Source organism: Branchiostoma floridae, chromosome 3 (assembly GCF_000003815.2).
Source record: "Branchiostoma floridae strain S238N-H82 chromosome 3, Bfl_VNyyK, whole genome shotgun sequence".
Taxonomy (NCBI): Eukaryota; Metazoa; Chordata; class Leptocardii; order Amphioxiformes; family Branchiostomatidae; genus Branchiostoma; species Branchiostoma floridae.
The window spans coordinates 14,238,724-14,261,398 of record NC_049981.1 but is presented as its reverse complement, the minus strand read 5'-3'; the positions used below and the strand labels follow the sequence as shown (position 1 = coordinate 14,261,398).

Here is a 22,675-nt window from a genome sequence, read left to right as displayed (position 1 = left end):
CCCCTTCACCAAAACACTCGTTCTCAGCGGAGCCCACAGGCCGTAACCCCTTCACAAAAACTCGTTCCCAGTGGAGCCCACAGGCAATAAACCCCCTCACAAAAAACACGTTCCCAGTTGCGCCCACAAGCCATAAATCCCCTCCACTACAAATTATATTATTCTATAATATAAAACACGAATTCTGTCCGATATTCAACTCAAGGGTACACCTGACATTAGTGACATAACACGTATTTTTCGTGCACTCCACTATGTTATTAACAGTCACTACATGAAAAATAATTGCACGTGGGCGGATCTGTGTGCAATCACATAATCAAAATTTTTCATGGAATGGAACTTATATCGAGTGCTCATGTGTTTGAGCCTCATGTCTGCACTCTGCACGCAAGGCTTAGCTAAAATAATTCATAAAAGGTGACGACCTTATTACTGTGTAGTGCTACTTGGACTTACATGCTGTGGTGGAATAACACGAGACCTTCTGGGATGATATATGCAGAAAAGCAGGAGGCGCAAACAACCCACGCAAGACGCCACCTTCTTCCCATACCCGTGCTGCGATAGCGAGTGCTGTGCACGGGTTGGCCTAGTTAGACACAAATGACCCTCGCTAACCTTCTCATCGAGTAAACAGCAACTTTCTTACCAATTTATGCGTTCGTATTTAGAATCACATGCTCAAGACAAGCAACTTTTTATTACACATTTCTGATTAGATATTCAATGTTTGGTGAAGGAAATTTCTCTATAAGACCTGTCCGTCTTTGATAGACAAAATACTCTTGCGTACTAGTATTGTGATACTTTAACGTTACATGTATTAACCATGTGCCAGAAGCGCTGAATATGTATTTACATGTTTTTCCCTAGACTGTATTACAATCATGTACTCCTGTTTTACATGCATGTACAATATTTACAGGTATGAAGCACCGTATACATTTTGTTTCATGAAAAATATCCGTATGTCGATTACGGAAGAAAGCAGTTGGTATGCAAATGCACGTGACATTGTACCTCCTAAATGGCTATCATTTTCTGTACTACGAAAAATGCCCCTAGGTATACTTGTTTAGCTACCTTAAAACACGTACATACAAGCATGGTCATTTCTCTCTCGATATGGTTACATACGCAAATTGTTATACATGTGATTGTGATATCAAATAAATGGCTTCTTAAAATGGTTTCCAACTGGTCTTCAATGCTGGCATCACCCCCTCTATTTTGTCTGCACCATTTGCACATGTCATGTCATAAAATGTTTTGGAAGTAAAAGTTGTTTTCTACTGACAAAAAGCAGAGTTAGAATGTGATTTCCTACCTGGATGTCCAGTAGTCATTCCATTTTGAATCTCAGTCCCAATGTTGTTAAGAGGAAACGAAATTGTTCAGTATCATTTGTGACTGCATATAGCTTGTGAAGAGTCCTGTTGTGATGTCGCGAAGTTACACAGCAACAGATTAATACTTTCTACTTTGTCAGAGTTGATAAATTATCTCAATATAATTGTTCTCAAGCCACGCTGATTTTAGCTGCTGCTTTGGATTCTTAGTTGTGACCTGATCGTCAGAGAGGCTGATGGCATCCACATCCGTCCTAATCTCTGTCGATGGCGTGGATCGATTGGACATCCTAACCTCTGATGATGGCGTGGACCCATTGGACATCCTAACTTCTGATGATGGCGTGGACACATTGGACATCCTAACCTCTGATGATGGCGTGGACCCATTGGACATCCTAACCTCTGATGATGGCGTGAACCCATTGGACATCCTAACCTCTGATGATGGCGTGAACCCATTGGACATCCTAACTTCTGATGATGGCGTGGACCCATTGGACATCCTAACCTCTGATGATGGCGTGAACCCATTGGACATCCTAACCTCTGATGATGGCGTGGACCCATTGGACATCCCGTATTTGTGTGGATCGCTACACTCAGGAGGCGATGGTGGACTGGGGTGTAAATCGGCTTGTACAATGAATACCGCCCGTTGGCCGCAGTGTTCAGGAAAAACTGTTTGCTCTGATTGCTTTTCTTTCAGTGTTGGCCGTGATTGTTGTGTTCTGGATGGAGTAGAAGTTCGACCGGGTCTTTGTCTGGGACATGTGGAAGGTTGTGTATGCTGGACGTTTGTCTCTGTAAGTTTGATCTGCGTTTGGGATGGGCTGGGAGGTGGCTCTTCTCCATGCTGTCCGCTTTCATCTGAAGGAGGTGGTGCTGATGTGGAGTCTTGGTCTGATACCCATTGACCGGGATCATTGACACTAGAGATGGGCATTTGTATATCCTGTGTTCGTTGTATGGGGGCTGGAGCCATGGCCACAGGCGCATTGGCGGGTCGGCCAAACAGCTCCCTCAGAGCTCGCCGGAACTCTGGCTGCCTGAAGCTGTAGACGATGGGGTTGACCATGGATGATACGGTCTGGTATAACAATTTGGATACTTTCACAGTAATGAGTAGCGAGTCTGATGCTTTTTTGTTTTGGGTAAAGAAAGCCCGAATAGAGACAACCATAACTATTAAAGATGCCACAGACACGGCTAGAACAGTGATGTGGGGCGCCATTACATTAAATGCCTTGGTCTGGCAGAGCCACAGGTTGCGATGTTCGTCTCTCTGCTGCTGTTTCCTGGCTTCCTTGAAGATAAAGCTATACAGTATGAAGATCACGAGGACGGAAAGCACTATCCCAGCTTGGATGATGCTCAGGAAGATGGCCGCTACAGAAGTGCTACCTATCGGCTCTGGAGTACAACGTAGGGTGTCACTGGAGTTCTGAAGTCGTTCGAGAAGCTCGGGTCCAACCCCGAAAACCAGGGCAAATGTCCTCACTGCGAATATGCCAATGATGACGCGTTTTGTGGTGACTTTTGCGCGGTAGTGCAACGGTTTGCAGATGAAATAATACAGTTCCAATGCCATCATGAGGTACGTGCCAAACATAGATGCTGTCGTGGGGTAGGCAACCATCAGCTGGAGCCAACAGAAGAGATGGTCGTTCCTACTGTCCTGACTGAACAGTAAACATATCTCCAGGGGAATCAAGCAGGCAACGAATACCATGTCGTCTACTGCCAGATTAGACCGAAGGAAGTGCCGAGGTTTACGTAGATATACTTTCTTCCAGACTAAGAAGACAAGCAGGGAGCTGCATCCCAGAGACACCACTAGGCTGATGACGAGATATGCTGTCTGAAGACCACGGGACAGTGAACTCACCGATAGGTCGCGATACATGTGATGCATGTTTGCAGAAAAACCCATCGCTTGTTCTGCCATGTTTGCCACGATGACCAGACTTCAGATGAAAGAAGAAAAGACACTTCACGGACCTTCAATCCTTCACGGTTAAAATCCGTTTGATGAGAGCCACTGATAGCTTCGTGAGTGTATCACGCAGTTAATACACACGGGACTGGCATCTCCTGCAGCAGCCTTCGTTCACTCCCCTCATACTGAAGGACACTTCAAACTAAAAGTGGCAGCGTAAAAGTCCATTACGTACATCGGTAAGCTAATGCACTTCCTACACATGCTCTTGAATGTTATCTAATTGCACTCAATGCAATATTCAGCATCCATTGTTGGTATTCATACAACCATACACAGCTGAATGCTGATACAGCTAATACAAGGTTACGTTATTGACGCATAACAATTTTTTTTTCAAAATGAAACGTAATGATCTATTTGTTCATCATCATACATTGTGCATCCACAGTCGCTTAAACTTCCTACAAAACAAGGCTTCATTAAAAAAACGAATAAATGTAATATCTCGTAGCATCAAATGAGTTCTTCCATTCGTACAGCACAACCATCATAGCCAATCTGACTTGATCTAGTGAATGGATTGCAAAGAAACGTGATATTTTGTCAATGATCTGAAATTATATCTCATGCCCCATATGTTCAGAAAGATTTCTTGTAGAACACAATGAGTGGAAAATTATATTTCCACCGCAAGATGAATGCAAAGACTTTCTGTGTCGAATATTGAATAAGACATTACATGTCAGTACACTAATGCAGCACGGATGTCAAACTAAGGGCGCCACGGACTAAGAGAGATTCTGAGTGGAAAGATGGAGGAAGTACAGGGTCACATCTTAGACAAGACGACTTCCTGAAAGCACAGCAGACATGGCAGGCCAGGACTAGAGTCGTCAGAATCCCCTACCCGGAAAATGAATGAATAAAAAACAAATGCAGGACTCTAGGACCCAGTACCATGCCTGATATTATTAAGTAGGACATAAGACCTTCGCTTTGTATCCAAATATTCTTCACGAAAGCGATCATCTACAGTATTCACACTAGCATCACTCACACAATGCTTGTCTGTACAAGCTTGAAGATTTAGGAAACAAAGAAGCAGAGAATTCTACATGTATGTCCTCTTTAAAGTGTAATTATTTGTTACGGGCACCATCCACACTAATTCAGAAATAAGCAAGGAATGTCATAATAGATGAAACAAGACTTTCTGTTTGTGAAATATTTAATCAGAAGAGCTGATTTCACAAAAAATATATCAAGCACAACACTCACATTTGTAGCTGTATGTACACTGTAATTCTAAATGTATGTAAATGTTTAATACATTGAAGCAAACCTCCTTGTCTGTAGTCTATACTTTTTGGTTAAAAATCTGACACACCCAAGGCCTACCTGTAAGATAGCTCTACCTATACTGATGTAAAAGCAGTATGGTTCAATTAAACTTTTAAACACACAACCAAATTCTTTTGTTACTTGTTGTTGCTGTGTTGATAATCTCTTCCTCCGGGCTCTAATAATGCTTCTTTCTGAAACTGCCATTATTGCAAAGGTTTTCTTATGCAAAGGGTAAGCCAAACCAGAGTTAGTATCTATTCCAGTACCTCTGGAAACTAGGTGTTGTACTTGCACAACAGTGTTGCAGAGATGGGGATTCCTTATACACTGATAGGTGTGGATGGACTCGCTCCTCTCTAAAACTCTTGAGAAGGTTTATGTCTATGCTGAACCATTATCACTCTGTTCATTGTTCACTTCACTTTGGCTATGTGAGACCGATAGTAAAGAGGTAAGATTTAAGGCTTGTACAAAAGGGTGTCGACCACATGCACCACTCCATTGGTCACAGGCACATCTGCAATCACCATGCGGGAGAACGTTCCGTTCCCATTAACCTCCAGACCTGGAAAAGATCTTCCAGTTATATTTGGGCAAAGTGAAGTTTTCAAATCTCAAATTTGCCAAAAATTTGTAGTTGTGTGATGTCTGGTTTGGTGCTATTGTAATGTTGTAGGACTCAGTCAATGTAAGGAGCTTTCATCAAGCTGATGAAAGCTCCTTGGTCAATACAATTCTTCTTTTGAATTTTTAAAGATATTTGTTTCATCAAGGAGTTTTAAATTTCATAAAGGTACATTAAACTTCATGACACCAAAACATGAAAAGACAACAAGTAAATAGGCTGAAGCACTGCCTAATTGCTTTTAAACTTTGAGTTTCAAACTAGGTTTGTACAAACTGTACAAATATGCTGTTTGACAGTTTATTAACATTGAAAGTTTATGAGCTTTCTAAATGGTCAGAAAGTAAAAGTATAAACATCTGTTTACCTCCTGGACCTACCAACACTGTCAGTTCTTCACTGTTGTCTCCTAGAGTTTTGACTTTCTCATTGTCGTAGAAACCGACATAGAAAATCACATCTTGTAGTATATGCCGCTTCATGATCTAGGAGACAAGAAAATACATTGGTTGAATGAATGAATGAATGGTTTTTATTTCGCATCAAGCGACAAACAATAACATACAATGGCAGCCTTCATTTCTTTGGCTGAATTGCAGTATGCTTTACACATGTTACAATTAAAATGAAAGGCAATACAGGTGCACAATTTCAAACATTGTAAAACATAACAATAATCACTTTTAAAATAACTGATAAAAAGCAAGGCAAGGGCTTTTCAATAAAGAAGTAAATTTGCATTTCTCCTTAATTGTAATAAAACCTTTCAAGGCCTAATATTATAGATTGCTATTGACTCCCAAAAATGTAATAATAACTAGTGACTTTCCCAGACTTTTTGAAAAAAAAACTTGTCTGCTAACCTGACTTGCAGTTCCAGAGTCATTCATCAGGTGGCGCAGCTGAGCTGGGTCTAGCTTCTCCAGGGCTGCATTTGTTGGCACCATGAAGGTGTGAGCTGTGGTGTCATTCAAAGTGTTCTCCACACCTGCTGCCTCTAGTAACTTCAATGTTTGACTGTAAAACATATTCATAGAACTTCCATTGCTACTTTTGGATACCATTCCAAACAGTAGTAAAATTACATGACCAACCTTGTTTTCAGAAATTCTATGAAAAAAAGTTCAAACAAGATGATCATTTACAATTCTACTTTGGTTTCTGTGACTCTTTAGAAAGTGCAGTACTAGTCAGAATTGAAAGGAGGCACTTCTGACCTGTACATTGCCATGTGCTGTGTAAGATACTGCAGTGCAGTTCCTGTTGTGAGAGGAAACAACACTTTGTCTACCACATGGAGGACCCCGTTCTCTGCCAACTGGTCCTCCTTGTAGACTGGTGAACCGTTGATTGCCGTAACCTTTAAGAGATGGCAATTAAACTTGATTTTGCTTCATCCAACTTTTAGTTGCTTTAGAAATACCTGACTGATATACTGTACGTATTGAAAAGTTTGTGGTTTTCTTTTCACAGTTTTTGTAGTGACCTTTCCATTGTGAGTTTGACACTGAGAATATACAAATAAACTCCTTTTCTCTTCTACCACAAAATTAGACTGGGTATCATCCTCAATGGTAACTTCTGGCTTAATATTTTTGCTACCAAATCATGTAGTTAGCACATAAAAAGATTGAGCTGGGAGTTATAATGGAGGATGGAACCCAGAATATAGCAAAAAGAATTTCCTGCAAAAAAAATATAAATTTACAGTACATTACTTGAGTTATTTGTTACATTACATCTAACTATTTAAAGTATTACAGCTCCTGTGTTGAGACATATATAGGCCTGCTATAATAAACAATCAACTGATTTAACAATGAAACAAGACATAAGAGATGTGTGAAATCTCCCTTTACCTTGTCCTGTCCCGCTTCCTGGTTCTGGTAAACATTAGCCCTGACTGTCCTGTTGTTGGCTGTTGTTATAACCTTGTTGTTCTGTAAACTGTCAGATTTCAGCACCTTTGGGACTGAAAAACGTGTGAGGGTACTAGTACATTGTCACCATGTGTATTTGATTGACTGTTAAGGCACTGGTTAAAAGTATGTGAAAGGATGGATTGACTTGAGTGCTCTGCAACGATCAAAGTGGTACAGCCTGTCTGCCATTTTTGCCTATGCCATTGCTTAATGTCTATCCATGATATGATTAACACACCAAAATGAAAAACCCACAACAGCCATGGTATGGTCTCCAGGCAAATGTTTTCCACATTGATATGCATATAGACTACTGGTAAGAGGTTGCAGTCCATTGAATGGGACGCTGAGCCAGAGGTCCTGTGTTTGAGGAGTGCTACGTATATCAACACTTACCCCGAAACCCAACCCTAAACCAAGGAGGCGATATAACCTCCTTGCCTAAACCAAGTTTAGCTCTAATGTTATAACGCCTAATCCCACCATAGGGGTGTCCCTGACTCACCAATATGATACAGCAGGATCCTGTTCAGAACCTCGGGATCTTGAAGCGATGCCTTGATGTTCTGTGGAAGCCTGTCGAAGGCACTGCTTGTGGGAGCGAACACCGTCCAGTAACCCTTCCCTCGCAACATGGCGTCCAGACCGGCTCTGTGCACCAACAGATAAAACTGTGCAACAAAGTACAAAAGGTTTAGGTGCCTGTGAATATGGGTGTATTTGAAGAAATCCTATCAAGAGTTTGAATTGAATAAAATCGTGCCATCTGCCTATGCGGGAGAGCCATGTTTACACCAAGCTTGGCAACAAAAACACGAGGGCACTAGTACAAGTACCAAATTCAAAAAGCTACAGGCCCGAGGGCACACTTCTTTCCCACATGAGTCACCCCTGCATAGAATAAACTCTCACCGAGCACAGTCAACAGTAAGACAGTGAAAGAGTTTAAGACAAGACTGGGGCAAGAATGGGGACTGCATCCAGACCTATTTGAGTACCACTTCTCATATTGACGCTACCACCGCCACAACTAGGACAGCCTTATTACCCGCAAGGGTATCGACTGGCTGTGGTTCAAGGTAAAGATTCAAGGTAAAGATTACAAAAACTGCAGTGCAAAGGCAAACACACAGGAAGAAGGAGAGAGAGAAGTGTGGGAAGAGAGAGAGAGAGAGAGAGAAAGATGGGAGGAAGCAAAGAGAGAGGGGAGAGCGAAAGAGAGAAACAGAGAGTTAGAGGGGAGGAAGAGAAGAGAGAGGGTAGAGAGAAAGAGAGGGGGGCAGAGACTTTAAAGTGTATTTGAAAAGGAGATTGAACTTTGAAGAAAAAAACAACACTCACCGCTTTCAGTCCAAGTTCAGAACTAAGCGTCAAAAGATCAGGGAGTGCAGATTTGACATTCTGTCGGGACGGTTTAAATTTATGGGAATTCAAAATTTCATTTTTATTTTGCCTGAAATTCCCGCCAGCTGTGAAAACCTCAATCGCACCTGTTGCTGCATAACACGCTACTAAAAACGTCACAAAAACTAGCTTCATCTTTTACCAAATTGAACAAGTCTTCAAGGAAAACAGTCAAAAGAAACGAAGTTTTGGTTCGAAACTACATTCAAGTCTTTAGGGCAGCTGTCATGAAGGAAAAAGTCATAAAAGTCATCGAATCACAAATCTCGTTTCTTGATTCAGCTTTTGACGGCCATGATGGGGTCAAGGGTCGTAAGAACATTACATTAGAACAATTTTTAAATAAATATTCTCATTTAGAAAAAGCCATCGTGCATTTTAAAGAAAATCATTGGATAAATACAATTACTTTCATATTATTACATATAGTCTACAAAATAGGAAAATCCTTATAAATATCCTTTCATTTATTTAACCCCCTGATTTTAGAAATGGGATATTCGAATGGTCAGAGGTCAACTTATGTAAACTGACCCAGAAATTTGGAGTGCGTGTACGTGTGCGTGTGTTTGGTCGGAATAGAAGTCGCAACTATCATGTTTTTGTGGCGAAAAATCGGTATTTTAGGTTCAGGACTATGTAGCGCATTCGTTTTACACGAATATTTGTTGGACAGGAAAGACGTTTTTCGGGTCCAGGCGTTCAGTTTTTGGAGAAGTAGTAATGTGGAGGAGGAGGGGCAAGGTTTGGAACTCAAACTTGTACAGATCGTCTTCAGGCATGGCGCCAGAACTCCGATATCACGGCTACCTCCCAGTATAGAACAGGTGGGACAACGGCTAATTGGATAGGTTTTATACTTAAGTGTGTTTAGTAGGATGTGACGAAAGTTGGAAATGATTAACGGTAGACTTTGGGCCCCCAAGCGGCTTCTCTTGGTACTGCAGTGGATATCTTGTGGCCTGAACGAGCTATGGACACATCATTTGGGTGTTAGTTAGCTCCTGAGCTTGGAAAGAACTCTAGTTGCTCATGATTTACCAAAGTATCTTCTACCTGTTCGATATCATCATCTACGTTTGTTTGTTTGTTTATTTTTATTTAACCAGGGATACATATCGCCTATTTAGGCGTTTTTCAAAGTTCCCTGGGGGGCAACCCCGAAACATACATGCAACATAAAAGCGATATCAAGTAACATAAATGGTAACATATCGAGTACTAACGAAAATTAACACAACTTGGCATACAAATGATAAAGTAAAACAAATCAATTATACAACGTAAGCATAATATAACTCGAAATCATTATCAAAATGAAATAAATGGAAATGAATAGAGATTTGCATACCAACGTTCTACTTTTACCTTTGACAGGCTACATGGAGTTCAGACCTAGTGAAGACTGTCCCCCACACACTGATAGACTACCGTGTGGTGAGTCTAGATGGTGGAGCCCAGCCCCCCTCCCCAGTGGAGGATAGCTACCAGAAACATGGACCTCACAAAGTATGTATTCTCTGTTTATGACTTTGTATGTATGTATGTATGTATGTATGTATGCTGAGGTAACAGTTGGGACAAAATCTGTATTGGTTACAACTTATACAAGGTTAGGTATAGCAGGGGAAAAAATAACTCTTAACCAATAGAGAATTGGTATGAAAATGGCAACTTATTTCTGCTGATGAAGTGTTACTGCAAATCTTTAATTGTTTGCAACCTCTTGCCGCCAAATCCTGACTATGTATTTTGTAATCCTGTTGTATTATAGTATTGTTTCAACAACGAGCTTCAAACATTACCTCAAAAACATCCCTTTTTCTTCTATCTAAAAACAAAATGACCATGAAAGTTTCAAGATCGACAGTTGTTCGAAGAACCCATTACTCTGAATCAATGAGAGTAAGGGTACATCCCAATATGCATGGATTGATTTAAAAACACAGCTTGCATGTACTGAACAAAACTCAGGTTATGCCTTAAAACATTTTGTCGGTTATGAGAAACAAACAGAAATATATTTCGTTGTCCAATTTTTTCCCCAGGGTGGTGCTCGTTGGGGACAGCTGACAACTCTGGGACAGCAGCAAATGTTTGACCTTGGACAGCTCCTGAGGAAGCACTACGTTGAGAACAACAGATTCATAGATCCTGGTTATAACCCACAGCAAGTGTAGTAAGTGTAAACTGGGTTCTGTATTGGCAGCCACAAATTCAGCAATATAGTTTAGAAATACTGTACTCATTTGCAAGTGTCTAAACTGCATTTTTGCTACAATTTGAAACAAAATGTATTTTAACTGTTGATAACTGATATATATTCTGATCAATATGTTAACATGGATTCTAATATTTTTTGTTGTGTTACATGTATTTGTAAAGAAATAGACTAGATATCATGTTTCCAAATATGTGTAAGAAAAGGTTAAGGTCATATGAAATGTAAAGTGAAGTCAATGTAGATCTAAAGATTTGATTTTTACATAAGAAATGAAAGGCAAAAGTTTGTGTGTAAGGGATATACCTTTGTTTTTGTTTTGTCTTATTTCCAGTGTACGAAGCACTAACATCAAGAGGACCGTAGAGTCTGCCCGGTGTGTGCTGGCAGGGCTGTTTGGAAACTCACAGTCAGACAGGGAAGGTAGGGAATCTTGACACACATGGTAAAGTATGAGTCAGTTCACAGTTAATACTGCACATGCACAGCAAAGCATATTCTTTGTGATAATGTCAATGCTGAAGGACTCTGAGTCTTTGAGACATTAACAAAAAATGTCTGGACATGTATCAACCATGGTGTAGAAAAAAGAACTGTTTACAAGTTAGGGGCCTTCACCTTTGACATATTACCCACAATGCATCTTGCTGCACATGCGTAGTTTAAGCTGCGAAGTGTCCTTTCTCCAATATGTTGCAGTGAAAGGCAGTTAAACTTTAACTTGATTAATATGGATATGTTTATAATGGTTATTAGGATCAGCTGTGATTGACACCTGTCAAAATGGTATGGTTTCAGAATTTCAATAAACATAGAAGATCAGGGAAAGCAAACTGAAGTAAAACTGCTTAGGAACAAATTTAAACTACTGACAGAATATCGGCTAACGAAAAGACTGTACTGTTGGAGATGTTACCATGAATAAAACCACTCACTGCATGTTTTTTTAGTTTGTTTATTTATTGTAGATGATAAGTGAAAAAGAAACAAAACAACAATACAATGGAATCTGGGAATCATATGTTTTAAGATGTTCATTTTCTAATTATTTTTGAATCATCATGGTTGCAATCCAACATGCCTAGGTCCTGTAGTCATCCAGACTTCTACAGCAGAAGAAGAGATTTTCTACCCCAACCGAGAAAACTGCCAAGCCATGAGGCCCTTAATCAAGTGAGTGGAGATGGCATATCAAACCTGGGTCTCAACAGTCATGTAGCTATTTTTCCAGTCACCATGATAACTCAATGAAGTTTCCAACAAATTAAGGATTTTTTGCATCTGGTATGATTTGGCATGCAATAACTTGAATACTGTAAATGCAGAAATGTTTGTGGTTTTCACAGTGGCCACTCTACTGCAAACTGAAGACCACCGCGAACACTCCATTTTCCTACTACCGCAAAATTAAATCCCTGCAAACTTAAATGCATTTACCGTAAGTAATACTGGGATAATTGCACAAAATTTGGATTTTATTTTGCTACAATCTTCTTTTAGAGGCTTTTTACCTCTATTTTTTCCATGATATGTAACATTGATCTGTATTCTAGACAGGTGCATGTAGGCATAGAGTAACTGTAATTGGCGTTGGATGAAAATTGAAAGTGTAGTAATGATTTGAGTCCCCCATATGTATTGTTACTGGTTATTCTTGAAGGAAGTTTTTCCTCTGTCATCGTATACCATTGTCTCCTTCCCTGTGATAGGTTGTCCATGAGGTCTTTGAGTCTATGATTGTCTACTGCCTGTGTGGTCCCATCTGATAGGCTGTTTTTGCCTTTTGTGCATCCTTCTATAATGGCTGTTCATGTCTTGAACTCTGATTGGCTGTCTCCCTTGTCTATTACCCAGGTGCCATCTAGTGTGTGATTGGCCGATTTGGAGCAATTTTTTTTTTTCAGTTAGATGTACCTGAAAAAACAGCTCTAATTCTGATAGGCCTTCAGTTGTATGTGTGTACACCAGATCTCAAACTTAGCAGTTGGGGGTTATGAGTTTGGTCAGTGCAAGGCCATGGCCATTTAAATCTTCTGGGCACCAACCTATGCCAACTGTAGCAGCATCTCTTCTCCCTGAGTCAGAAACTACAAGCTTCCGCGAGTTTAACTAAGTGACTCAATAGGCAAAGCAGGGGTTATGATTTATGAAAGCTGCTTGGGAAATTCCCTTCCCCATTTAACTGGAATGGTTTGATCAACTCACACCGGCGAGGACTCCTACTCTTTTTGATAAGTATGGCAGGTTCTTTTACGGCCGGGGCTTTTATGGCAGTTCTCCCCTAACACAGGGCCTCATGTATTGTATTGTATTTTCTAAACTCTTACTGTTTGGTTGACAGCTACAGACACATTTAATTTGTTAATCACAGCTGATCCTTATAATATTTCTCAAACAGCCATCTTGCATTTGGCCAGGAAATATATAACAGTAGTTACTCTGCAAAGTAATGTAGCTCGCAAGAGTAATAATCTGGTGTGCTTTTTCCTGTAGTTCTACAAAATGTAGCTCATTTTTTTCTCAGTACTAAGTTTCTTTCTTCTCCAGCTTAGTTAACATTTAGATGTCTTTCACATGATTTCTATTTGCAGATCCAATCAGAATATACACAAGTCACGTCAACAAAGAAATATTCTGGCCTAACTATGTACACTGTGGGCACTTAGGGGCATTTTGGAAGTGAGTCTGCATTTGTGTGTGTTGTTCCTCCCTTTCTGTTTATGTACCATTCCATAGGTACCAATCAGCATATCTGTTGCCAGTTTGGGCTTACTTATTTCTTATTGTAAGAGGTAAATACTGGAAAACAAAATATTTATCTTCGCTTTCCACGTTCTTTCTCTCCTTTTTCTATGTTCACTGTTATACATATCACATCATGATTTTGTATGTAAAAGTTACCTAACTTTCGATGTTTGGAAGTGTTTTTGTTACTAACCTACTTAGAAATAAGGTATTACCGGTAACTCTTTGCCCTATAAAACAAACTTGCAGTGCTAACTTTGATGTTTTGTATTACAGGTTCATTGCAATTCAAAACATTTATTTGTTTTTGATAATGGTATTGTTTGGTCAGAATTATCTATTAGCAATTAAGATTTGAGATAGAAAAGGAAAGTTAATTAATGTGAATTTTGGAAAAAGGTTATTCATACTACAAGAACTGTATTCAAGATTTTTAAAAAGTGGGTGGCACCAAATACAAGGTAGGTAGAAGAGAAAGTGAATACATCTGTCCCCTTTCAACATGATTTAAGTTTAAAGTTAGATATTTTAAGTTTTATGCCAAAATATCAAACAAATTCTTGTTGATAAAATTTTTCATCCAAACATTTTAACTGTCAGTACCAGAGGACTAGTGTGGGAGTCTGAATGGGGTTTAATGGCTTCTATTTTCTCATGTTGTAGGACTGCATGGGGTTTGCTGGACACTGCTCTACCAGGGTACAGGGAGGACAGGCTGAAACTGCAGCATATACTGGGGATACAAGAGGCCAGGCAGTTTAACATATTTGGTCTGAGAGATGAACTAACAGCTCGAAAGGTAAGAGGTCTGGGATAGAGTTGAGAGAACCCATAATGCTGGTGTCTTAAAATAGTACAAATACTCTTTGAATAGTACACTTGTAGTTGTACACCTCACCTCACCTCACCTCACCTATTCCTTGACCTTTTAATGGGTCATTGCGCATGGGGCACCATGACTGTACACATACTCTAAATTCATTTATTTTTGTGTGGATCTAATTTTGTGGTAGGAGTTGAAAGGAGGTTTATGCAGTGTTTTAAATTGGCAGTCGATACAATACTGTAGCACATTCATGGTACATGTATCATGATTTTGTGGTACAGAGGCACTGCAAAAACTTAAAAAATAAAAGTATTGAGAATGTTTTAAGACTTACAGTAACTATGGTATTCCAGGTTGATATTTGAATTCGAAGCTGGTTATTTACTTGTAATTTTTAAGTTACCACTGTCTTTACAAGTTTGAGAGATCAGTGTCATTGAATTTCAGGCACATGACCTACCTATCCCAGAAAACCTTGCAGCCCTGGAGGACGTAGTTGAACAGAGAGCGACCCAGTGCATGGCGGCGCTGGTGTCAGGGGTCGAAGACGGACATTCTCACGCCCTGCGGCTTTCAACAGGACCAGTCATCAACCTGCTTACACAGAACATGCAAAGGGCACAAAACTCAGAGAAGTGAGAATTGTACTATTAAAAAAAACTTCACTCATGCAGTATCCATAGTAACTGCATCCTCATTTTTGTTGCCTAGCTGCCACAAGTTACTTTGGCCATCGCACCACAATGATGTTTGATGAATGTTGATTATGTTTTCCCGTTTCTTACTGGTGTTTTTTTTCTTTTTCTTCTTCAGTCAGTTGCCAATCAGAGCTTAGGTTAGAACTATTAGCTGTTTATCATAATACAAACTTTTTTTGTCGCACAAAATACAATAGGTTGAGCCTAATGGTATAGTAGAAAAATGCTAGTAACAAGGTCCAAAAACCAAGGCTTAAGCAGATGTAGTTTTTTTCTATTACTCATACACTATACTATAGGGTATATTATCGTGTGTTTAACAAAAGGCTACCAGGAAAACATTTTACATTTTTGTGAAAATGTTTCCAGCCTAGTTTGAACACACAGTTTGCTCTCAATCATGCCAGTATCCATAGTTACTATATCCTCATCATTTGCTGCCTAGCTGCCACAAGTTGCACCTGTACTCCGGCCATGACACCACCCTGATCCCACTACTGAAGGCTCTGGGCATCTTTGATGACCGCTGGCCACCATACGCTGCCCATGTCACTCTGGAGCTGTACCAAGATGCCAAAAAGAACAACTTTGTTAAGGTTTTGTACCTTGAAGAGGTAAAATCCTTTTTTTTGTTGTTGCTAATTTTGTAATGAAAAGTACAGCAATACACGTTAATTAATAAAGACTCATTAATATGTATTCTTCCTCCTTGATTTATAAGGATACCAAAGAAGACTTTCACTTTAAAGGATAGAAAACAAATGAAGAACACCAAGAATCAGTTACTTAAGCAACTATGTTTCCTATCCTCCAAGCAGACAAAATCATTCCCTCAGAAAAAGCCAAAACAACTGAACACAGACACCACCTAGATTCCTTTAGTATGGCTACCAAAACTGGACCTTCAACAAAGTGGCCAGTCAAATCCAAACCATCAAGCAACAGAAATTTTTTGCATATCAATTCATAATTAAGGTGTAAAACCTCTTTTCTACCAGATTTCAAGCACAGTGTCGCTGATGAAAAATAGTGGATGCTATCTGGAATGACTGACCGTTTTCAAAATCATATCAAGTAACTGCTTTTTGGCTTATCTTATTACCTGGATGTTGACAAATGAGGAACATTTCAACATTTACGATAGTAAGAGTTTTTGTAAAAGAAGAGTCTATAACAATGCATTTTTTTCAAATGTAACTTTTTGTGATACTGTATATTCTCCCAACAGGAAAAGCAAGTACAAGGCTGCAGTGCTGTCCTGTGTCCATTTGAAGAGTTCAAGGAGGCCATGGCAACAGTAGCTTTGTCCCATAAGGCTTTTTGGGAGAACTGCAAAATTGATCAGAAGAAGGCTTCCCAGATTACTGTATGATGTAATATTGTGGAAGTACAAAATGTACTTCACATGTCAGCCTATAGTTAGGGAATAAGAATCATTTTTAACATAAGTTGGTCTCTTGATAGTTTTCAGAGTCTGCAATGCAATATACGCTCAATACAAAATGTTCAGATACAAAATGTACTTAACTTTTCCATCACATGTCCATTATTGTTTTATCAATTGTTTAGTATTATGTATCATTGAGAGGCCTATCTATTAACTTTTACATTGATACCATATTTGTCATGATCCTACATTGGTGCTCAACCCTTCTGAACGCACAATCATAGCACACAGTGTATCATTAAAAAGGGCAATAGATAAAGGCCCCATTGATATCTAGTACTGTGTAATTGATAAAATGATATATATAGCACAGATATGATAACTCAATTTCAAAACGTTTTGTGTTGGATGAAGTTCAACAGCAAAGCTTTGTCTCTATGGCATATTACACTTTTCTCCAAAGAGTTCCAGATATACATCAATAATATGATGTATGTTACATTTTGCCTCTATATGAAAATAGCTGTACACAAAAACTGCTATACAAAAATCTTTACATTAGATCCAGTTGTTCGAAAGATTGAAAGTTGATTTTGCTCATTTGTCAGGACTGCTCATAGTGTAATTCAGTGCTTAGGTATGTGTGTGTTGGTGTTTCTTTTACAATGGGGAAAATGTGCTTTGTTTGAAAATGTGCATGTTGAATGGAGATTACTGTGTTAGCCTGACTAAATCAATCTTCTAGCAGCCCTTTCATTGGTCAGGAGCCTAGAAGCTTGATGGCCAACATGTATAAGTCATCCTGTCAATCTATGCAAATGTGCTGACATTTACCAATGGTTGCCAGACTGAGGCCTGCCTGTTACCATGGTATTGGAGGCTGCGATGACATGTTTCCATGGTGATAGATAATCCTGGGTTTCTATTGGTAACTCTGGAAAAGGGAATGATCTGGATACTGAAAGAACTGTGAAACTTATATTGGTATAGTCATCTTACTCTTAAATATTGGACAACATAAAGGCATTTCTCTGATTGCTGACGGTTAGTGACCACACCCCTAATACTGTTTTTCTCAGGTTGGAAAGGCAGGGTTAATATAGTAAGACATTTGCCACAAGAGTCAACCCTGTGTGAGGGTGGATATACATGTACAATGTATGTGGTAGAAGTAAAAGCTGTCATTTTCCAAAATAGGCAGCACAACATAATTGTACACATCCTTGCATCTTTATAATGTTGTATACAATGGAACCGATACAGCAATGCTTGTGGCCAGACACCTCTAAGATTTTCACAGCAGATTTGGGATATCTTTAAGACAGTTTTTAGTGTGTCATACACATTCAGCTGTTGTGACTACATGCACAAAGATTGTCATGGATGATTTTACAAAATAAAGACAGTTAGCAGTGTTCTCACCAGGAATTTTTCACAGCGTCGGGCAGGGGTCCGGGGGCCGCCGAAGGCGGGAATGGCGGGGTCCAGGGGCAGAGCCCCGGTGGGGGGACCCAGGGGGGCGAAGCCCCCCGGAAGCTCTTGCATTTTAGGCTATTGAGAAGGCTTATTTTATCATTTTTTTAGTGCCATATCTACGATAATCGCAGCAGTCACTTAACTTCTCTTCAGCAGTTTGACGTAACAACATTTCGGGTCAAAGCTTCACAGACAACTAAAAACTCATAAACAACAAACTTTACTCAGCTCAACAGTACTTAAAAATATTGTCCTGGTTGCCATCCGAAGTTGAAGCGCTTGTTTATAGCGCTAGTAATAGTATCGCTGTTAGCAGCGGACTTTTGTTGACGGTCTCCCTGCGTCGCCGCCTCGCCGTTAGAGTTTAGAGTAATTAGACGATATTCCCACGGACATGTTTCAAGAAAATACCCGGTGAAAACCGCTGTTCCGCGTCAGATTCCATTCTTTAAAACATGTGGGACTCGGTGTTACAGTCTAATAAATATTTCGTAGAAGCATCGCTGTGGGAAAGAAAGTCCAAGGAATGTAATATTACGTAGCATGAAGTTCGCTGTTGCATGAACTTGCACACGGCACATAACTGAAACTGTAAACAACAGCCGCGTTTGATTGATAGCCGGCGGCCCTTTGATCAAATCGGAAAGATGCCGACACTGCCCTGGCGGTTTGTGGGCGGGGCCACACGGGGCTTGTCGGCGAAACTAACGCCCGGGTTTTACATACAAACTTACGATGGTTTGTATCTTACGAATGCCGATACAAAGAGCTTCAAATTTAGAACAGGAATTTTGGGAAAGCGACCCGCTCTTGCTCCAGAATTATGTCGGAAAGAATTGATTCTATTTCCCGCGCTGAAATAAAAATTACGCAACTATCAGTAACAGCCTATGTTGGTCAACCGAGCTCCCCAAATAAGGACATTCCTCAGGAACTGGCTGTTCCGGGGAGTGATCCCACCCCACTGATCACTCGCAGCACACGCGCTACTCATTTTATATTTTTTGGGGGGGGGCACGAACGCAGGGCGGCAAACGCAAAATTTAGAACAGGAAATTTTGGAACGTGACCCGTTCTTGCTCTAGAAATGTGTCAGAGATAATTGATTCTATTTTCCGTACAATACTACTGAAAAAGAAAGACGCAACTGCTAGTAACAGCCTCTGTTTATCAACGCCGCTCCCCCAAATAAGGACATTGGCGGGAAATTTTATACACAATGGCTGTTCCGGGGAGAGATCCCACCCCGCTAATCACGTGCGGGCAAGGCCCTCTCGCGTCTGTGTTTACATTTCCGCGCGCGGGAACGCAAGGGGGTGGGAGGGGCTGCGAGACAGCGGTACGGCGGGCCGGTGCTGTAAAACACCTCCCTTCGAGTCGATAACTTCCTGAAACAGCGAAGGCGCGTGCTTGGCGCGTGCCTATGTATTTTTACTACGATATTTTTCTTTTATTCCCCATTTTTTTTTGCCGCTACGCTGGATGAAATAGCAGCGTAGCGGGCCTTTTACAGCGTCATTTTTCCAGCCCACAGCGTATCGGCCCGCTATGCTGAAAAGGCCTGGTGAGAACACTGGTTAGTTTCCTCTTAATCTTGGTATTCATATACATGTAATGAAAAACATACAACATGTGACTGCATCTTAACCTTGAGAATGCTAAGGTCTTTATGACTACTAAGTCATTAACAATTCTTCCACCCAGTAAGATACACATTGCTGAAGACCACTGTATTTGAAACTTGAACTGTAAATTTTGATTACTGAAGGATACTAAATGAAGGCGATGTTTCTTTGGTTTATACCTATAAGCCTATTTGGCATCGTTTAAAATTCTGTGATAATATCGGAATAAAAGAAATGATTAAACAAAATGTCTCTGACGTTATTTACCATTTTGAAATTTCACAAAGTTCAACAAGTAAGACGACTGGTCTACGTGGCTTACGTGGATTGTTGACCAACAGCAAATCTAGACCTGCTGGTTTACACTGAAGACTTAAAAAGCCTCAAGTACAGCACAATGGGATTGGCGACTGTTACTCTTCAACTGCTGACACTCCAATGGGCGTTGAGGTGCGTCGAGCAGGTACCATGCCTTTTGAACGTTTTTGGTTGGTTGAATTTTGAAAAGCACTCAAACACACAAGAGACCTGATGTCCGGTTGATATTTTATTCCTCTTCAATAACATCCCCCTAGTTACTTATGGAATCACCCAACCTGTTGATTGAGAATAGTTTTGGATCATTGAATCATCTGAAAAGGGGGGACAGCTTGGCAGCTATAACTTAAATTTTTTGCTACCATTGGGTCATCAGAACAAAGACTTTCTCACTGGGTTTGCAACGTGGAAGCTAACAGTTCCTTTTCTGAGATTTTCCCCTTGATTCAATAGAATGGGTAGAATAATCCTCCACGCCGTGGGGTTTGCTGTTCTATTTTTCTTGGTACTCGAGGATGGAGCCTTCGCCAAGAAACGCGCACGAGAAGTGAGATGGCATCTGCTGAGGAACGGGACTAACTGCGATGTTAAAGCGCAACTAGGTGGGTACATGTCTACAGTACGAATGAAAAAAGTATATTGCACATTGTAATCTCTATCTTGAAAATTTCTCTTTGCGGTTTACGACCATTTCTTATCCTCGATATCCATAACTTTTAGGTGATTTAAATTTGGTGTAACTGGTAACAATACCAACAAAATCGACCAAAATAAGCTAGTGAAGGTGGTCTTGTTCCGGGCAAGCCATTTCAAGAGCACAAGTGCCTAGTTAGGTACTCATTTATTTATCTGAATCTAGTAAAGGATTTCCAAGGGCACAACATTGTGGCCTGCTGGGGAGTCGAACCCAGACCTCTGGACCTAGATTCTGTGTAAGCACGTGCACCCTAACCAATACGTCACCATGCCACCCTATGCTATATGGTTCACACAGGAGACGTTGTATCCATGATGTGGTACTCCTACATCGAGGGGAACCGCTCGGCGCTCTACGACTCCACCTTCCCGTTCGGCCCGATACAGTTCCGCCTGGGCAAGGACAGGCACATCGCCGGCTTCGAGAAGGGAGTGGTCGGGATGTGTGAGGGTGAGGAGTAGACTCTACCAGACTTCGTGGATCGGTGGTCTAATTGTAGAAATTGGACAAATAGAATCTATAGTACGCTAGGGGAGTTAGTCGGCCAGAAGAGTACGTTTCCTCACCACGTGAGGATAATGATTCTACCGATCCACGGAGCCTGGTAGAGGCTAGGTGAGGAGTGTCCTTAGACTCCTGACACTTCCCATGGGGCTTACAGTTCCTTTCTTCCTTCCTTCCCGCCTTCATTCTCTGTATTTTTCTTACCATTACCTTCGTCATGAAGGTTTTGTTTTCTGTTATGCGATTGTGTGGGTATGTGGGTCAATAGCATAACTCGAGAACAAATATGGATGTAGTTGTGGAAACGAAAATCAAGTAAAAATGGTTCACCTAGCAATTTCCGTTGGTCCTGCTGTGGATTGTGAACTTTCTTCTTTTAGATATTTTAAACTCTTTTTCTCCCCGATGTGGTGCTACTGAATTCCATCAAACAAAACATTCTTCCAAGCCAATGAATCTTCAACATTTTCCTGTTGTAGGGGAGGAGCGGGTTATCTTTATCCCGGCTGAAGCGGCTTTCCCCGATCAGGTGATGCCACCGACTATAGGACGTCTCAAGCGAGCCTGGCCCATCATGCGGTTCGTCAAGGCTAACTTTACCTTCGAGACCATTCTAAGAAAGGTATTCTATCTCTCTATATGATCTCTGCATGACTACATAAGCGTAACATCGAGTGCAGTGTATAACATGGAATAGTATTTATTCATTTTATTCTATTTATTTATTCGAATTCATAATAAAGTAATGGGGAAGGTCCGAACGACCTTTACAAGTTGCCCTCACATAAAGATACAATCAACAACGTACAGAAGGATATGCTGATGTATTCCTAGCCTGATTAAATCTCGCTTACAACAGCCCGCCCAACATCCGGCTGGCCCAAAGTTCTCTCTGCGAGAAGGGGCTAGTTAGAGCCCCGGAAAGCAGAGTTTGTGTTCTACAGGCTGCTGTATTCCTGCGTATCGGATATTATATTGACCGAGATCTGTATGTGAAAACCTGTAAATGGTCGTATATGTATAAAAGCGTGTCAACTTTTTAATACAAATAAAAACATGCGTTGTTTTCCGTCCTCTTCTTCAGGTGATCAAGCCCACCTGGCAAGAGAAAGCGACGAAAGGTGTGTACGTGTTCGCGCCATTCACTGTGGCGGTTGCTGTCATCTGCTACCTCCTCATCAAAGTGGCCAAGGCGCCTGACGAGAAGAAAGTCCTGAAGGAACAGCGGCTGCTGAAGAAGAAAGGGCAGGGGAAGAAGCTAAAGAAGAACTGATGATGAACTTTTCGTGTGTTACGTTGTAAACATGGAGGATGGAGATAGCTAACGTTATAACTTAACTGTAGGAGATAGGAACACAAGCTGTGTACTAATCCCCCATGCGGTTACGTACTTTAGAGACTGCGAGGTGTTCCAATTTTAATTTTATCAAGTCACACATCTTTGTTGCCATATTGGCTTTAGTCCATCCGGCCTGTTTAGAGTTATGTATGTGCACAACTTGGAAGCAACCAAATCTGAAAGTTCAAGATGAAAACCATCTATCTACCTGCTAGCACAGTAAGTGCGCCTGAGTTGATACAGTCCAGGG

General features: G+C 40.6%; 4 protein-coding genes across 5 annotated transcripts; 2 read left to right on the top strand and 2 right to left on the bottom strand.

Moving 5' to 3' along the window:
• Positions 1–107: 107 nt before the first annotated feature.
• On the bottom strand, positions 108–4,342 carry LOC118411590 (adenosine receptor A2a-like). The gene has a single exon (XM_035814031.1). The coding sequence runs from the start codon at positions 3,298–3,300 to the stop codon at positions 1,489–1,491; it is 1,812 nt and encodes a 603-aa protein (XP_035669924.1). The 5' UTR covers positions 3,301–4,342; the 3' UTR covers positions 108–1,488.
• A 168-nt stretch (positions 4,343–4,510) lies between these two features.
• LOC118411593 (periostin-like) lies at positions 4,511–8,926 on the bottom strand. The gene is made up of 7 exons (XM_035814036.1): positions 8,527–8,926; positions 7,691–7,856; positions 7,123–7,235; positions 6,481–6,623; positions 6,127–6,280; positions 5,631–5,748; positions 4,511–5,203 (listed from the first exon to the last, which is right to left on the bottom strand). Exons 1-7 carry the CDS (start codon positions 8,722–8,724, stop codon positions 5,097–5,099), a joined length of 999 nt encoding a protein of 332 aa, XP_035669929.1. The 5' UTR covers positions 8,725–8,926; the 3' UTR covers positions 4,511–5,096.
• A 161-nt stretch (positions 8,927–9,087) lies between these two features.
• Positions 9,088–17,870, top strand: LOC118411591 (lysophosphatidic acid phosphatase type 6-like). Of its 2 annotated transcripts, none has more exons than XM_035814033.1 (9): positions 9,088–9,416; positions 9,967–10,098; positions 10,638–10,768; positions 11,145–11,233; positions 13,402–13,489; positions 14,219–14,354; positions 14,829–15,016; positions 15,525–15,693; positions 16,308–17,870. In XM_035814033.1, the coding sequence occupies exons 1-9, from the start codon at positions 9,186–9,188 to the stop codon at positions 16,449–16,451; spliced, it is 1,308 nt and encodes a 435-aa protein (XP_035669926.1). In that variant the 5' UTR covers positions 9,088–9,185; the 3' UTR covers positions 16,452–17,870. The 2 variants fall into 2 exon arrangements, with proteins under 2 accessions (XP_035669926.1, XP_035669925.1); XM_035814032.1 differs by lacking the exon at positions 13,402–13,489 and adding an exon at positions 11,896–11,983 and having other exon boundaries at positions 9,089–9,416.
• Positions 17,871–19,514: 1,644 nt separating this feature from the next.
• LOC118411595 (FK506-binding protein 2-like) lies at positions 19,515–22,675 on the top strand. Its single transcript, XM_035814040.1, has 4 exons — positions 19,515–20,487; positions 20,880–21,032; positions 21,566–21,708; positions 22,171–22,675. The coding sequence occupies exons 1-4, from the start codon at positions 20,340–20,342 to the stop codon at positions 22,357–22,359; spliced, it is 633 nt and encodes a 210-aa protein (XP_035669933.1). The 5' UTR covers positions 19,515–20,339; the 3' UTR covers positions 22,360–22,675.

Bases quoted from the DNA above. Each gene is read 5' to 3' on its own strand.
- LOC118411595 (XM_035814040.1), top strand. From the start codon at position 20,340: ATGGGTAGAATAATCCTCCACGCCGTGGGGTTTGCTGTTCTATTTTTC. The intron at 20,488-20,879 runs GTGGGTACATGT...TGGTTCACACAG, and splicing joins CGATGTTAAAGCGCAACTAG to GAGACGTTGTATCCATGATG. The intron at 21,033-21,565 runs GTGAGGAGTAGA...TTCCTGTTGTAG, and splicing joins AGTGGTCGGGATGTGTGAGG to GGGAGGAGCGGGTTATCTTT.
- LOC118411590 (XM_035814031.1), bottom strand. From the start codon at position 3,300: ATGGCAGAACAAGCGATGGGTTTTTCTGCAAACATGCATCACATGTAT.
- LOC118411593 (XM_035814036.1), bottom strand. From the start codon at position 8,724: ATGAAGCTAGTTTTTGTGACGTTTTTAGTAGCGTGTTATGCAGCAACA. The intron at 6,624-7,122 runs GTAAAGGGAGAT...CATCTCTTAAAG, and splicing joins AGGAAGCGGGACAGGACAAG to GTTACGGCAATCAACGGTTC. The intron at 5,749-6,126 runs GTTAGCAGACAA...CTTGTCTCCTAG, and splicing joins ACTCTGGAACTGCAAGTCAG to ATCATGAAGCGGCATATACT.
- LOC118411591 (XM_035814033.1), top strand. From the start codon at position 9,186: ATGTTTTTGTGGCGAAAAATCGGTATTTTAGGTTCAGGACTATGTAGC. The intron at 13,490-14,218 runs GTGAGTCTGCAT...CTCATGTTGTAG, and splicing joins CACTTAGGGGCATTTTGGAA to GACTGCATGGGGTTTGCTGG. The intron at 15,017-15,524 runs GTGAGAATTGTA...TTTGCTGCCTAG, and splicing joins AGGGCACAAAACTCAGAGAA to CTGCCACAAGTTGCACCTGT.